The following is a 16,715-nucleotide window of genomic DNA, read 5'->3' as shown; positions in this document are numbered from 1 at the left end:
TGGTCAGTGTCAGCCTCTTCCTCTGAATCCTAACAGCGCCTTTGAGCCTGAGCAAGGTGGGAAGAAGTTTGTTTCTTCTGATAAGAGAACAATAAATTCTTTTTCTCTGAAAGATTTAGGTGTCCTGTGGCTGCTATCTCAGTGCAAGTCCTTTCTTTTAAAAAGTATCCTACATAACATAGTTTCTATTTTAACATGTTGTTATAACCCAAAACTATATTTAACACATCATTTAAGAGAATTAATACAGCATAACTTTCTAATGCAACACATCCAATATTCATTTTAATATTTGCGAAAAGCCAATCATAAAATACACATTTTTCACATTTCATATTTATTAATTTTCTTCTTTTGTATGGAGAAGGAGAGTAAAATCAAGTATTTAAACGTTGATTACTTAAACCTCTTTGGAAAAACTGGACAGTGATTTGCTTTACCTAGAAGAATATAAAGCCTGATGATGCTGGGTTGCCCGTGGGGATGAAGGTGCAGTAGAAATTTCAGCATTGCTTGGAAGACAGGGCCACACCTATCATCCATTTCACCTGGTGGATTTGCACAATAACTGCTGTACTTACAACAGATCCGGGCTGTGCTTTGTGTTCTAACAGCCTGAGGAACACAGCTCTCTCCAAGTCATCATGTGGGCTCTGTGTGAGGCTGGTGAGGAATTCAGCAGTGATTTATCCAAAATAAGCATCCTTCTGTACCTGGGCAGGAAACTTCAAACAGAAAACCATGGGAATAGGGGGTTACACTTTAAGCTTTCACTGCAATCTCCAATTACTTTGATTGTCAAGGATTCTGAGCAGTGGTGAGTTGCTGAAAATCATCTCCAGGTGTTTATGTTTACAGCTTAGAAAGAACCATATAAACTTTATACTTCCATAAGTATAATTTGAATTGCAGTTGATTTTAGCCTCTGCTTGCAGCAGGAATTCATTTAAGCACTTAACTGGGAGAGCTGGACTGGTCAAAGTTCCCAGGACAGCACTGGAAAAGAAAAGGAAAGATAAAAGGATGAAGAAGAATCCAAAAGATATGTGTGACAAGGCTTAAGGCATGGTGGCTTCAGGGAGGCTAGGGAACCAGGAGAGATAAGAGGTGATGGGTCCAGAGAGCACAAGCTGGAAACTCTTCCAGAGGAATTGGAAGACATGAATCCAGAGGGGCAGAGGATGAGAGGGGGGTGTGGAATTAGGGCAGCAGGGAGTTCAGTATGTGCTTGATGTAGAGCATGTTTTACACACAAGGAGACAGTGGAGCATTGGTGTATGTAGTGCTGGCATTCTAAGAACAGCTTATTCAGCATTTATTTGCTCTGAAGGAGTGGCTTGGGCTCCTGCCATTCAGTCCTGCCTGTCACTGAGGTCAAAAATAGCATTGTGGCTTTTAACCACAGAGCGTTCAGAAGTGAGCGCTCTCTTTGTGCTCACCCACGAGTACAGAAGGTAATTCTCACAGCCGCAGGAGATTCTCCAGGCTGGCAAGAAACCCTGAGAAATGCTGTCAACATAACTGTGAATCAGCTGACCTCCAAAACTACTGCTATTAACCCCAGATGCTTGTAACTGAGACACTCACCTTCACCTTCACTTTCCCTGATCAGTTTGGCTAAGAAGCCTCCAGACAATTCCTAAAATAAAAGTTGGTTAACAAGATAGGAATTTCTTGCAGGCTAAAGGCAGAAATAACCTCCAAAGTGACTCACTGGAAAGTTACTTTAAAATATTGCCATGATGTAGGGATAAAAATGCGAACATTCTAAGGAAAAAGCATAGCATTGTACAAGAGGGCTTTCATGGGACTGATTTGAAAAGTCAGAGTTGTATCCTGCCTCCTGCCTGCTGCTACCCCAAATAATCCTTGATTACCTTTTGTCACTCTCTGATCATGGAATGGTTTGGATTGGAATAGACTTTATTTAACTCCAACCCCTCTGCCATGGGCAGGGACACCTTCCACTATCCCAGGTTGCTCAAAGCCCCATCCAGCCTGGCCTTGGACACTGCCAGGGATGGGGCAGCCACAGCTGCTCTGGGCAACCTGTGCCAGGGCTTCAGCAACCCTCTGAGTATTTTTCCTAATATCTGCCTTAAATCTTTTCTATTTTAGTTAAAAATTGTTCACTCTTGTCCTGTCACTATCTGCTCATGTAAAAAGTCTCTCTCCCTCTTTTTTTACAAGCTCCCTTCAGGCACTGCAAAGCCACAATGAGGTCACCCCAAAGCCTTCTCCTCTCCAGGCTGAACAATCCCAATTCCCTCAGCCTTTCCTCCCAGCAGAGCTGCTCCATCCCTCTGATCCCCTTGGTGTCCCTGCTCTGGCCTGGCTCCAGCAGCTCCCTGTCCTTGCTGTGCTGGGCCCAGGGCTGGATGCAGCCCTGCAGGGGGGTTCAGCAGAGAGGGGCACAGGGGCAGAATCCCCCCTGCCCTGCTGCCCTGGGGCTCTGGGTGCAGCCCAGCACAGGGGGGCTCTGCGTTGGGGCAGGGCCAGGTCTCACCCACAGCAGCCCCAGGTCCTTCTGCCAGGGCTGCTCCCTCTGCTCATCCCCAGCCTGGATTGATCCCAGGGGCTGTTTTGACCCAGGTGCAGCACCAGCACTTGGTCCTGTTAAACCCCATGAGATTCCCATGGGCCACTTCCCAAGAAAGAACAGAATTCCTTTATAGATGATTTGTGACCCACCACAGAGCAAACATCACACTGCACCTTGAAAAGTCATTCCCCATTTGAAGCCTTTGCAGCCACAAACCCAAAATGGTTCCAGAAAGTCCAGTGTGTGCTAAAAAGGAACCCAATCTGCCAGTGATTGCTGCAAGCTCTGTAACACTGTCAGTGCTATCTTTAGGGTGTTCTTTGTGTGCCCTAAACCCTGCTTGCTGCTCTGACACCAAGTCTGCATTGGCAGTGCATCCTCCCTGAACTGCCCGTTTGGCAGTGAGAGCCATTTCTTGTGTTGGTACAGTTGTCATTTCGAATCAGATAAAATTGTTTGCATGTGCAATACTGCATGAACTTCTTTTGTTTATATAAAGTATTGCTCGTCTCTGAGATGTCTGCTCATGTCTGTCTCTACTTAGTTACTTCTATGCAATATCTTCTGGGCTTTTCAATGGTTTGGAGTGGATTCTTTTAAGAACCTTGCCTTCTTTTGCTGTTTTCTCCTACAATAAAATCAAAATCCCTTGTTTGTGATTTTTGCCAAGATACTCAGAGCATTTTTTCCACCAAGTGTATCCTAAACACCACAGCTGGCTTGAGACACAGTTGGGACACAGGTCCATAGAAGTAGGATGAGCTTTGAGGAGCAGCTCTTGGAGGTGTCCCTGTCACAGGTTCTCCTTGATAAAGGTCACTAAAAGAGCCAGTCCTGGGTCCAGGATGTGCCCCTCTGGGGCTGTGCTGCCAGCCTGGCCTGTCCCAGGGAGTGTCACCCATTGCCCAGCTGCAGCAGAACCAGCCTGGCATTCCCTGAGGCACTGAGCACGGAAGGAGTGAGAGGTCACACTGGGATTGCTTGGCCTTGGCATCAGGATTAGACCCTGACCACACCAGAGTGAGGAGGAAATATTTCACCCTTCTCTTGCAGTAAGGATGCCAGAGGTAATCCAAGAATCACAAGCTGTAAAGTGGAAGTTTATTGTAAAACTTAGCTCACAAGATCAGCGAATTGTGAACAAGAACAACACACAGGCAGAGGAAACAAAGCACTTTCATTTAAACTTCTGCCCTTGGTAGGGATTTCCTTGCAAGCTGTAGTTGCTCCTGAGTCCTGAGACTTCCTGTGGCTTTCTGGATTTGATGGGGTTTGTGCAGTTCCACAGTGGCCCCAGGGTGGGTTGCCCTTCCCACCCCTCTGGTGCACAGCTGCTGCCTCTGCTGCCTGCTGAAGGCTCCAACTGAGGGCCAGTGGCTCCCAGGGAAGAGGCTTTTCCCTGGCCCTGCCTCCAGGAGAGCCCACTTGATCCAAGTGATCACAGCAGCTGGAATATGAAAATAGAAGGCAAAAATCTATAACACAACATAGAATGCTCTCCCACCCTCTCCAGTAAAATGAGTGCAAGCAAAGAGCCCTTCCAACTCAGCTTCCTTCTGGAATAGGAGTACAGATCCTGGGGTCTGACACTGGAATTGTTCTGCTACAGCTTCATGTTCTTACTCTGTTCTCTAGGAATGGAAAGTCAGGGAAAGAAGTGCAAATACATTTCCAAAGCATTTGATGCAAGCAGTGAGTGAGGAGGATGGCTGGTGTGAGGGACATCACAATGTGCTTTTAATTTAGAAAGTCACAGTTTTACCTGTAGGATTCCATTTTCCCTTCCAATGGTCACAGCATACGGTATATAGATTTTTTGACTGAACAATTTTTTTCCCAGTGGTAAACCAGGCTATGAGTTTCACAAATTTCACAGAGCTTTCTCCACCCTGCAGCTAAAGGAGAGAGAGCCATGAAAGGCACCAATAAAGGAGGAATTATTCTGCCTAAAGGACACAGCAAGAAGAAATATTCTTGGAGTCACATGAGGCCCAGGGTCCCAGGAGTCACTGAAGAACAGCGGCAGAGTTTAGGTGATATTCCCTCTTTCATGATCACAGCTCTGTTTTCCGGGTGTCACCTGTTTCTGCTGTTGGCTTGAACATTTCTGAGCAGGAAAGCCTTCAGGCATCATTTCCACCTGTGACCCATCTCCAAGGAAAAGAGGGCAGAGCACTGTGCCGCCGTTCCCTGAGGGTCACTCTCATGCTTCTGGCCAGCTCCTTCACAGATCACTGTGGGTTTCATTGTTCTGTTTTCTGTCCAGTTCAGCTTCTCTTGGGACTCGGCCTTGCTAGTCTCTGCTGGTCTCCATCCTGTGCCCTTCCCCAGCAGATCTGAGATCTGACATTCCTTCCATTCCCCACACAGGACTGGGGCTGATTTTATGCCCACAGCTGTGCTGCTGTAGGATCCTTTGCCTTGGGCTGATTCCCATTCCCCTCCCAGGCTCTGGGATCCTGTGTGCTCTTGCAACAGTCTGGGACAGGGGAAGGTTTATCCACACCCACACCTCACTTTCTCATGTCCATCCTGGCAAGGAGTGGGGTTGCCCTTCCCTGCAGGATCCCAGGCAGAAATCTGTGCTGCCCTTCCCTTGTGGCTGCAGGCAAGGCCAGGCTGTGGCCAGGTGGGGAAGGCTCTCCTTGTGCCCAGGCAGGGCTGGGAACACAGGGCTGGGGCTGGATGGGACTTGCAGATGAGTCAGGATGTGTTTGGGATCACCCCTGTGCCCAGGCTGGACTCCTGTCCCCTGGCAGTGCCTGCCTGGCAGTGCCACCTCTGGCATGAGACAGTGCCAGAGTGCTCCTGTGTGCCAGGGCCAGCTCTTCCAGAGGGGATCCATCCAGGCTCAGGCAGCAGCAGGGAAAGGCTGGGCTGAGCTCAGCCCCGAGGCTGGAGAGAGGCTGCAGGAGAGCCTGGGAGCAGAGACTGGGCAGCTCAAGGGAAATGGGACACATCCCATGCATGGTTCCTACAGGAAGCTGGGCAGAACAGATCAGCCTGCACCTCTTGCTTTTAGCTCTCCTACAGATGCCTGTTGGAAATTGTTGCAGCTTTTTCACACATATTTTGTGTTGCTCGGGTTCCACCACAAGGTGCAATTGATACTTCACCAAATCCAATCACAGTGCAGTGCAATTCACGGTAATATCCTAATATACGGAACCTGAATAGGGAAAAAAAGTCAAATTTGGTTCCATTCCTGACATGCAGTGAAAGGCAGAGTGGCACCAGACCTGGCTGCTAAGCTGTTTATTGCCACAGGGATCAGGAACTGCCTTGCCGGAATCTGTCTCCCGTTCCTCACTTTTGTTCCCCACATCTCCACAAAAGGTTCTGGGCAATGCTTTCCCATCCAGAAACATTCCCCTGCTTTGCTCCCCTCCAGCCAATGGTGCTGACATCCCCCTCTCTCTCTTGTCCCTGCCTCCTGTCCCCTTCCTTTCCCCAAGGAGCTGCATCCAACCAGATCCTTCCTTCCCCAGCAGAACTCCAGCTGTGTCCTCTCCTGCCATCCCTACAGGACAGCCCTGTGTTCCCTGGCCCTGCAAGGCTCCCTTTCCTTGGCCCAGGCTTGTGCTGAAGCAGCTGCACCTCCAGCAATCAGTTTCCCCCACAGCACAGTCCCTGATCTCCCTTGGGCTCTCTGCTCTTTGCTCTGCCTTTGGCATTTTCCTCTTCCCACACACTGCATGGCAGGGCCTTGCTGGGAGGAGCTCACATGGCTGGGTCATGTTCCACGTTGTTGATCCACTTCCACTTCTGCTCCGCTGGAGAGCGTGTCAGACCAAGGAAGTAGTAGTTATGGCTTGATTGTGAGAGCAGGTAGCTCTGGAAAGGAAGCCAACAATGGGAACACTTGAAAATGACATTTTCTTCAGCAGAGGCCCAGAAGGCTCAGGGCTAAACAGGCAGCACAGAGTGTGCAGTGTGCATCCAGCCACAGCACCTCTGCCCACTGCTTCCTAGACTGCATTTCTCACTTTTGGAGGCCCCTTATATGTATAAAAATTGCAAAGATACATCTGTGGAGCCATTATGTGTATAATTTGGAAATTAACAAGTGTGAGTTGATAGCTGTGGACACTTTTCCTTTTGGATGGGGGTGGCAAAGCCTTTCCAGGCTTTGTCCCAGCCATGGCTCTCCCAAAGCAGTGTCTGCTCAAGCTCCATGGCCTCTGTGCTAAATCCCTGGAAAAGCCCAGCCAGCTTGGCAGGGACTTTGCTCCTTGCCATGGCATCAGGCCTGGGCACAGGAGCTTCCAGGGACAGGACTGCAAGGCCCAGGAGGCCTCTCCCTGTGCAGGCCTTTGCTGCCACTGCCAGGCCTGGGCTGTGCATGGCTGGCAGCAGGTCCCAGAGCCCAAGGCCATGGGACAGGGGCTGGCACAAGTGTCACTGCTGAGCCCTTGGCCAGGCAGCTCCAGCCCCCCGAGCAGCTGCCCCAGGAGTTGGATCTCACCAGCTCTTCCCTGCTGTCAATGACCACCAGGTCTGAGCCCATGGCAGTGCATTCTGCACGGGAGGCATTCCAGTCCATTGCTTCCCTCTCTGGAAAAAAGAAGTAGCATTTTCTGCCATGTTTCTTCCATGCTGGGGGGCATCCTACAGAAGGGAAGAAGAGGTGTGTAAAATTCATGTTGACACTGACCAAAGGATACCACAACAATGGAGAGGTCAGAGAGGCCATTCCAGCCCCAGAAATGCCTGTGTGCCACTGCTGAGAATTGTCAGCAGAGCACCAGGGATCCCCCAGAGCCTCTGGAGCTGATGGCAGCCCAGAATCAGCAGGCAGGAGCCAGACAGGGAGCAGCAGCTCAGCAAACATGATCCAGCCTTGCCCAGCTTTGCTCAGGGCATACAGAGAAATGCTCAGGGCACAAAGCAGCTCCCAGATCCCCACAGTCTGGTCTGCCTGATGCAGAATTGGGCAGCACAGGTGCCACTGGCAGCACCAACATTTGTGTGCATTGCCAGGCAGGGCAGCAGGAGGAGCAGGGAGGGGCAGCTGCAAAGGGGATGGGATTCAGGGAGACAGGGCCTGCAGGAAACACTTTGGTTGGGGATCCAGCAGCTTTTGAAGGGCAGCCTGGAATTGCAGTGAGGTTCACAGGCTGGCAGTGGAGGGGCCTTGGGAAAGCAGCACAGGCACATTGTCCATCCTGCTGCCAGCAGGGCAGGGGACCTGAGGGATTGTTCCTCCTGTGCCTTCCCTGCCTCCCACTGCTCTGCTCTGGCAGCACAGGGGCATCAGCTCTTCCCTGGGGAACAGGAATGCAGAGCTGAGCCTGCTCTGCTTCAAAAGGAGCTGCAAATGCAAACCCTCCATGGGCTCCAGAGCTCCTCCTGGGAGTGTCCTAGGGTGAGGTGTGTGCTCCTGACATGGCAGAGGGGTTGTTTGTGTTCCTTCTGAACAAAATCCTGACAGAGTTCCTTTTCTTTCCCCCTTAACCATCAATCCAACAGACTTCTGACAACTCCCTTTGGAAAGACAGAGGATTGCCTACCTGGTCCCCTTTCAGGGATGTGGGACAATGTTGTTGTGTCCTCTTGAATGGTGGGGGACAATGTTGTTGAGCCCTTTCGGCTGCCTGCAGTTTGACCATCTAGAAATAAGAACACAATTTCTGCTTGCAAGGAGTGCCCACTGTGCCAGGCACTGTCAGAGCTCTGCTGGACCTGTCTGAGCCCCATCACCCAACACAGAATGCAAACTCTGCCTCTTTGCTCATGGGGCTACTACAAAAATCATAAAATGGTCAGGTCAGGGTCCAGTGAGGAAAAGGAAACACTTGAGTTGATTTACACAAGTTGTATCTTAATTATGATTTTGTTCCTTGAGTTCCATCTAGATGTCAAGTTTCTTAGTGTATATAAATTTCAGGTCACCAAGGCAGTACTGAACACACAGAAGAGCTATAACTAAAGGCACGCATGGATCCAAGTCTAATGACTCCTCTTTCCCTGTTAAAGCTGCATTAAATGCTAATTACACTTTGTTACTTTGTGCTGCTTTGAATTTATTTAATTTTTCCCATCCTTCCTGGTTAGACATTTTATAAATGTCAGAACGCTGTCAGATACCAATCCCAAACTCTTTGCTTTAAAAAAGAAGAATGACTTGCCTGCCCCAGCCCTATTTTTTAAGTTCCATGGATCAAAACCTTTGCCATGTCTCCCCCATGTGCATCTCTGAGCAGGTGGCAAACTGTGGGACTTGAGAGTTATTGGTTGTAGCAGCTCCTCAAGCTTTTTCAGCTACCAAAGGATGGAAAGAAGAAATGACAACTGAAATTTTAAAATGATTCCTTGAAAACTTTCAGAGGAAGTATCAAATGGATTGATTTTTTTTCCTGGGGTAGATAAGAATACATTTTCCACCAGGTATCATTAATCAGTTAATGTAACTTAAAAATTGTTATGAACTCAGTGCAGAGACTGAGCACAAGGTTTTAATTGAAATTAGCAGGAAATAAATTCCTTTCATTTCCAATTTTGATGCCTTTTTCAAATGAGATTTAATTCAAAATATTGTAAGATTTTTGGTGTCACATCCCTATGGCATAAGACAACATCATCATCTTGAAATATTCTCAAGGACTACAATCATAAGACCAAAAGACATTATTTGATCTTCACTGGTTTCTTCTAAACATTTGCATCATAAATTCTTCAGTGTCTGAACATTATTGTTTTCCCTTTTGTCACAGATTTTTTTCTTTTGGAATTTTGAACTTTCAAACCCTTTGGCTATTTGCAGATTTCCTTCTACAGCCATGGGTGGCTAAAAACTGTCATCCTTGGCCTTCATACCAGACTTCCATTCCCTCTGGCTTTGGATGCCATGGCCTGGACATCAGGCAGTGGCTGAGTGACACAAATCAATTGCCAGTGTTACATTTCTAGCAGGACTTACGTGGGAGTGTCCAAGACAGGGTGAGGGCCACTACAATGGGAACCAGGACAACAACCAGGACAGACAATTGTGTTCTGGAATAATGGCTTTTACCTAGAGAGGGACAGAAACATAAAGATCAGGGAAATAGCTGGACAAGAGCCCCTTTGCCTGCATTCCAAGGTGCCTTTTCAGGCTCCCACTGGGACTCTGGAGCATTCCAGATCTGCAGGCTGGAGCCAGGCTCAATGTCCTGGCACTTGCCCACTGGCTCTGGAGCCCTGTGCTCAGGAAACTGAACAGATCCCAACCTGCCATGGGATTGAGAAGAGGGGAAAAGCTGAAGAGTCATCATTCAGGAAGGGTGATTGGTCCAGCCTGTTTCAGGAAGTGCAGATGGTGTTTAATATGCAAAAATTTCAGCTGGAATACTTCAGCCTAAATAAGACAAGCCCTTGGTTTCCCAGGTTTGTCATTCCTGCAGGATGAATGCTTTCCTAGAGCAGGAGGTGGCAGCTGTGTGGACATGGTGCTGGCAGGAACTGTGGGAGGACAGATCCTCTCTTTCAGCAGCCATTCCCCATTGCAGATGTCAGCCTGGTTTGGCTTTGGTGCCCAGGGCAGATGGAAGCTGCCAGGAGCAGTCCCATGGCCAGGCTGAGGTACTGCTCTGCACCAGACTCAGGGGAGCCAGCAGTGCCCTGGCAGCTCAGAGGGCAGAGCCTGTGCTGGGGACATCAAACACAGCGTCAGCAGCCCTGGGAGAGGGGATCACCCTGCTGTGCTCAGCGTTGGGTGCATCGCCTGCAGCCCCAGGGGCAGCTCTGGGCCTGTGGCCATTGGACACCATGGGCAAAGATCCCCAAGGAGCCACTGGCTCCCTGCCCCTCCATGGAGAGAGGAGAAGGGAGATGGGCCAGGCTAAAAGGGACAAAACTCCTGGGCTGGGGTAAAGGTGGTTTATAGAAGAAGAGCAACCCTGCATGCAAGCCAAGCAAAGCAGAGAATTCATTCCCCACTTGCCATGGGCAGGCAGGGTTTCAGCCAGGCCCAGGAGAGCAGCTTCCATCCCAAGGAACAGTGGCTTGGGAAGAGTGAATTTCCTGGAGAACTGCCAAACTGAGTTAGTGAGGGGGCTCTGGCAGTCAGAATTCTGTCTGGATGTGAGTAAGAGGCACCATCCATCAGCGCTGGATGGTATTTAAAGAGCTCTGCCCTGTGACCTAGAAGGGATCTGGGATCCCTGATGCCAACACTTTGTATTTTCATCCTGTCTGATGAAATTAAATGGCAGTAATTTAAAAGTGCTTTCCAGCACTGAAAAAATTCAGACTTATAAAAATTAATTCAATAACAAATATTATTCATGCTCCAAACCTGTCTCCCGGATCCAAGGGAACTGGCTGCCATTCTCTCCCATTGAAGCTGCACTGGGAGCATTTCCTTGGTCTCCCAAGATTCTTTGTGTAATTTGCTATCAGAGGTGCTTCATGCAGAGGTTTTTGTGTGAGGCCCGTGGTGCCATTGAGTTTCTAAACCTAATTTGCATGATTTAGTCAGAATCTGTGATTGATTGAGGGAGTGTTTCCAGTTTGCTCAACTATCAAAGGATGGACAGTAATGAGGAAAACCATCTGAAATTTAAAAATGATTCCTTGAAAACTTACAAAGGAAGTTCCACATGGCCCTGATTTTTTTTCTAGATGGAGATGATGATGTTTTCTTTTTCTAAAAGATAATATGTTGTTATAAATAGGATACGTATACAGAGATTGAGCTAAAGGCTTTTATCTGAATAGGGTGAAAACAACTGCCTTTAAGATGTAACTTTGAAATTTGCTGTACTTTTCAAATGAGCTTTTACTCTTAATTATTTTAAGATTTTTGGTGTCATATCTTGAAATCATAAAAAGTTATCTTCTCCTTAAAAGATTTTCACATATCCCAATTAGTTATTATCTGCTTTTGTTTCCTCAAAACATTTGTATAAGGAATTCTTCAGAGTTTGAACATTGTCAGTTTTCAATTGGGTTTGTTCTTTTTTTTCTGTTGCAATTTTAAACTTTCAAACCTCTTGATTCTCTTACACATTTCCTCCTACAGCCATGCTGGTTTAAAAACTGCTGTCCTTTACCTGCACACCAGACTTCTGTTCCTGCTGGCCTTGACTGTCATGGCCTAGACCTCAGTCAGTGGCTGAGAGACATAAATTAATTGTTGTTATTCCATTTATAGCACTTACATGGGAGTATCTGACACACAACAATGAGCAGGAGCACAATTATCTCAGTGACCAGGACAGCAACTCGTGTTGTGGAACAACAACTTTTTCCTAGAGAGAGACAGAAAAAAGAAAAATGAGGGCAACACTTGGAATAATCCACCTTTCTCCTGCATTCCAAGGTGCCATTTCAGGCTCCCACTGGGACCCTGGAGCATTCCAGGTTGGCAGGCTGGAGCCAAGCTCAATGTCCTGGTGCTTCCCCACTGGCTGTGGAGCCCTGTTGGCTCTGCAGGAAACATTCAGCAGAGAAGGTCATGGCAGAGAAGATGAATCAATCCCTTGTGACAGGATTGACTGAGTCAGAACTGGGCAGATCTTTCACTTCAAGGCAGTTCCTTGTGAGGAGCCACAAGGACTTTAAACGGTATGGCCTAAATACAACATGGAGGTACTAACAAATCCCAAGGAATCCCTGCTGGCAGATAATGCTAATGCTGGTTTTTAATCCCACTCTTAGAGCTCTCTTTCCGCCTGGGCACTGGGAGGTAACACATCTGATGTGAATTCACAGTAAGAAAGTAAAGAAGAAAGTTCTAGAGGATCTCTGGGAACATCAGCTCTGCTGTGCTGAGCACACACCAGCAGAGTGGTTTAGGACAGAATTGACCTTTTCACATCCCTGAGCCCAGCTCCCCTGCTCAGGTGTTGGCCAGAGCAGGTTGTCCAGGACCAAGCACAGGCAGGTTGGAATATCTCTGGGATGGTGACTCTACAGCTCCTGGCATTAGGAATTCCTGAGGGAAGAAGGCCCAGGAAGTCCCTGAGGGAAATGTGAGAGTATTGCTTGTGAAACTATGACAGGAAAGTATCTTCAATGCCCTTTCTCTTCTTCCTCATCTCCTGTTATTCACTTTTCACTGCTGGTCTCTGAGTGTCCCATTCAGTTCACATCCATTCACAAATGGGGAGAATGGTTAAAAGGTGGAAGCCTGAAAACTGCAGATCATGCTAAATGTGGAGGTGTGACAGAGTTATGGGATAAATGCAAGCCAGCAGGGAAAAATGCACATGGACAAGTGTAAAGATTAATAATGTGGGCACAAAATAAGACATGGACTATTCCATATTTCTGAAACAATCAAACCCATCCTGGTGTCCAGCACTGAGCCCCCTTGGTTCTATCTACACAGAGAGTTAAATTTTTCTATCAGTTTAAGTGCATTCTGCTGCGTTGTGGAATTAATGCCAGTACTTTGTTGTACTTTGCTGTATTCTTTCTGAACAAAATCCTGACAGAATTCCTCTCTCTCCACCTTAACCATCAATCCAAGAGGGGCTTCTGGACACTCCCTTTGGAAAGACAGAGGGTTGCCTACCTGGTGCCTCCTCATGGCTGGGGGGTAACTCTGTTGATTCCTCTTGGCTGCTGGGGGACAATGGTGCTGAGACATTTTGGCTGCTGGAGGTCAATGCTGTTGAGTCCTGTTGGCTGCCTGCAGTTGGACCATGCAGAAATGAGAATACAATTGTTACTGCAATGAAGGACCCCTGTGCCAGGCACTGTCAGAGCCCTGCTGGGCCTCTTTGGCTGCCCCATCACACAACACAAAATGCCAACTCTGCCTCTTTGCTCAGTCATGGCAAACAGCCCTCAAAGCTGCAGCACACACCAAGGTGTTCCCTTCCCAAGGGCCAAAGCCCAGAACTGACCCAGAACTGCTCCAGCCCTTCCCAGAGCAGAGGTGGATGTGAGGCACAGCACACATGGAACCACAGCAATGGGAGACAAACCACAGCAAGTGCTGATTTTGTGCTCCATTAAATGCAGCCAATTTCACCTCCTTCTGTTGTCTTGGTTTATTATTTCTTTTGAATTTGTCCTTGCTCTGGTATTGCACATTTTGTACACATCAGAGCACTATCAGATATGTGCCCCGAACTCTTTGCATTGCAAAACAAAAAGCAATTACCCCACCCAAGCTTATTCTTTACAACAAATACATTAAAGTCTTTGGCATTTTTTCACCATGGGTAGCTCTGAGTAGTTGGGAGATTCTGGGACTTGAGTCCGATTGGCTTTTGGAAACCCTTCAGACTTATTCAATGATCAAATTATGGAAAGAGAAAATGAGAAATATCTGACAGTTAAAACTCATTCCTTGAAAACTTTCAAAGGAAAAGCTGTAATAATTACACACATTGTTTCTTGGAGATGAGAATATTTTCCTTCTATGGAATTAATGTGTATTTCTAGGTAGCTCAAAAACTGTTATTAGCTCACTGATATCTATGCAGACATGGAGCACGAGGCTTTTATTCCAGTGAGATGACAAAAATTGAAGGTGCAACTTTGCTGTTTTCTCAAAGGAGCTTTTAATCCTAATTATTTTAAGAGTTTTGGTGCCACAGCTGGGTGCCATGATGCAATATCATCATCTCAAAATATTCTCAAGGGTAACAATCACATCAAGGATAGGCATGATCCGAACTTGACTTCTTTCTTCAAAACATTTCAGTCTTGAATTGTGCAGGGTTTTAACTTTGTCAGTTCTCAACTCGGTTTTGTCTTTTTATCTCCTGGATTTTAAAACTTTCAGACCACCTGGCATTTCTTTGACAGATTTCCTCTCACAGCCATGGGTGGCTGAAAACTGCTGTCCTTTGCCTTCACAGCAGACTTCCATTCCTCCTGGCTTTGGATGCCACGGCCTGGACATCAGTCAGTGGCAGGCAGACGCCATTTACGTGCCAGTGTTCCATTTCCAGCAGGACTTACCCGTGGTGAGTGTCAGATACAGGGCTATGGCCAGCAGGAGGATGATCACAAGCAGGACAGCGAGCAGAGCAGCAGCTCGTGCTCTGGAACAATGGCTTTGACCTACAGAGGGGCAGAAACATCCAGGTGTGGGGAGCAGCTGCACAGAGCCCCTTTGCCTGCATTCCAAGGTGCCTTTTCAGGCTCCCACTGGGACCCTGGAGCATTCCAGGTTGGCAGGCTGGAGCCAGGCTCAATGTCCTGGTGCTTCCCCACTGGCTCTGGAGCCCTGTGCTCAGGGAACTGAACAGATCCCAGCCTGCCCTGGCTTTGAGGAGAGGGGAAAAGCAGGAGAGTCCTCCAAGGCCTGGATTGCAGAAGGACACAGAGAGGGTGGGTGGGTGACAGAGGAAGCTGCCTGAAGGAGAGGGGGCTCAGTAAAGAGGAGGTAAAAAGGGCTGCTCAGAGAGAATGGGATCCAGGCAGGAAAGCACCTCTTTGCTGAAAGGTAGAGATCAGTACCTGGAAATATTTGTGCAAAAATAAGAAGGGAGTTGGTAGATATTTTCCAAAAATGCACTGGAAGAGAAATATTAAAATATTATTGAAAATATATAAAAACATGAAATTACAATGACATCGAACCTTTATTTAGGTAACATCCATTGTGGATTCCTGTCAAGTTAGCTGTGAATGCATTTGTCAAAAGAGGCTAAAACCCCATTTCCTGGGATATTAATAACTCCAGTTATCTGAAAAGCGACGCAGAAAGTTCACACTTTGTGCAAAAGACAAGCAATGGATGGCAAGAAATAATTTCTGCCAGAGTGAAAGCAGGGTTAGGAAATAAGTGAAAGAAAAATGAAAATGAAATACAGAGACACACTCTATGAAGTGTGTCAATTTTCAGGATACACATTTATGGCAGATATTGCAAAACCAGTGCAAACATATATGCAACCATTTAAAACTCATTAAAAAAAGATAAATCCCTGGTTAGAATTTTTCAAAGTGTTTGATCCCAAATCAGACTAAATCTGCCCATGAAACATTTTTTCACACTGGTGCATTCAACAAGCAGTTGGCACAGCCAGAGCAGGAGGAGGAGCCCCCAGGCAGTGCCTGCTGTGCTCAGGGAGCAGGAGCAGCTGTGCAGGAGACTGCTGTGAGCACCAGCAACAGCAGCCACTCCATCCTGAGCAGTTTGCTGCAGCAATCTCAGTCTGCTGGGGCAAAACAGGCCAGGGCCAGCAGCAATGGATGTTCAGCTCTGGAATGCTCTCCAAAAAGGATAAAAATTACTCTCAATCTCACCCCAGAGACACTGCCTGACACTTGCACCTTAGCAAGAGAAAAGTAGATCTCCCAACAACTTGCCTTTGTAAATATCAACAACCCTCTCTGGACACTCCACCTGCAGTTTTCCAGCCCTGGCCCTCAGGTTTCCCTTGGGCTCTTTGGGGCTTTGGTGCTGCAAGGAACTCTCTCAAGAGATGTGGGAGAGAGAGTGGAGAATGCAAAGAAAGCTCAGTGCCCAGCACTGGACCTACCTTGGCCGTCAGGGATGGTGTGTAGCCTGGCTCTGGGTGGTTCAGGCAAGTTGCGGTCAGAGTTAATGACATTTTCTGCCATTCTGGTTCCACTCTGCTCTCTCCTGCCTCGGCTGCTGTGACAGTGACACTCTGGGCTGGACACGACTCAGAGCTCCCTCCCCTCTCCAACCTTCAGAAGGAAGTTCTTGACCGTTCCGGTCATTTAGAAACTTCTAATGAAAAGAGAAGTCTATTTCTACTTCATCTTTTGAAGGTTCATGGTTTTATGTCAGCAACATGAGCAAATACAAATTCATTGTCTCCATGTTATTTTCTCAAAAATCCCTTCCCCAGGATTTTTTCTCCTGGGAAGCTGAGAAGCCTCAGAAAAGAATGAAAACAAGAATTACCTGATTGTCTGGAAATGTGGTCTGAAGATCATCTTCCAACAGGTACATCATTGATTGGTTCTATATGAATTGCTCTCAAAAAATGACCAATCCCCATCAGCTGTGTCAGACTCTGAAGAGTCAGTCATGAGCTTTCATTATCATACTTGTGAAGCCTTCTGAAGTCTCCCTTCTCTTTCTTTAGTAAAGTTTTAGTATATAATTTCTTTTAAAATAATATATTAAAATATCATAAAACAATAAGTCAGTCTTGTGAGAACATGGAGTCAAATTGTCATCCTTAACTTCATCCTGGGAACCTCACAACAAGAGAAGTCTATTTCTACTTCATCTTTTGATGGCACAGGATTTATG

The 16,715-nt window shown here is 47.2% G+C and overlaps 1 protein-coding gene across 1 annotated transcript; it reads right to left on the bottom strand.

The window, feature by feature from the left end:
* Positions 1-3,719: 3,719 nt before the first annotated feature.
* LOC131558187 (C-type lectin domain family 5 member A-like) lies at positions 3,720-16,556 on the bottom strand. The gene is made up of 10 exons (XM_058805810.1): positions 16,362-16,556; positions 15,970-16,184; positions 14,441-14,542; positions 13,041-13,157; positions 11,683-11,772; positions 9,462-9,554; positions 8,053-8,151; positions 7,008-7,150; positions 6,267-6,376; positions 3,720-5,711 (listed from the first exon to the last, which is right to left on the bottom strand). Exons 2-10 carry the CDS (start codon positions 16,049-16,051, stop codon positions 5,570-5,572), a joined length of 978 nt encoding a protein of 325 aa, XP_058661793.1. The 5' UTR covers positions 16,052-16,184; positions 16,362-16,556; the 3' UTR covers positions 3,720-5,569.
* Positions 16,557-16,715: the final 159 nt, after the last annotated feature.

Source organism: Ammospiza caudacuta, chromosome 5, assembly GCF_027887145.1.
Source record: "Ammospiza caudacuta isolate bAmmCau1 chromosome 5, bAmmCau1.pri, whole genome shotgun sequence".
Taxonomy (NCBI): Eukaryota; Metazoa; Chordata; class Aves; order Passeriformes; family Passerellidae; genus Ammospiza; species Ammospiza caudacuta.
The sequence above is the reverse complement of the archived record's forward strand: the minus strand, read 5'-3'. Positions and strand labels throughout refer to the sequence as shown.

Bases quoted from the DNA above. Each gene is read 5' to 3' on its own strand.
- LOC131558187 (XM_058805810.1), bottom strand. From the start codon at position 16,051: ATGGCAGAAAATGTCATTAACTCTGACCGCAACTTGCCTGAACCACCC. The intron at 13,158-14,440 runs GTAAGTCCTGCT...GTCCAACTGCAG, and splicing joins GTATCTGACACTCACCACGG to GCAGCCAACAGGACTCAACA. The intron at 7,151-8,052 runs GTAGGCAATCCT...TCCCTTCTGTAG, and splicing joins CATCCCTGAAAGGGGACCAG to GATGCCCCCCAGCATGGAAG.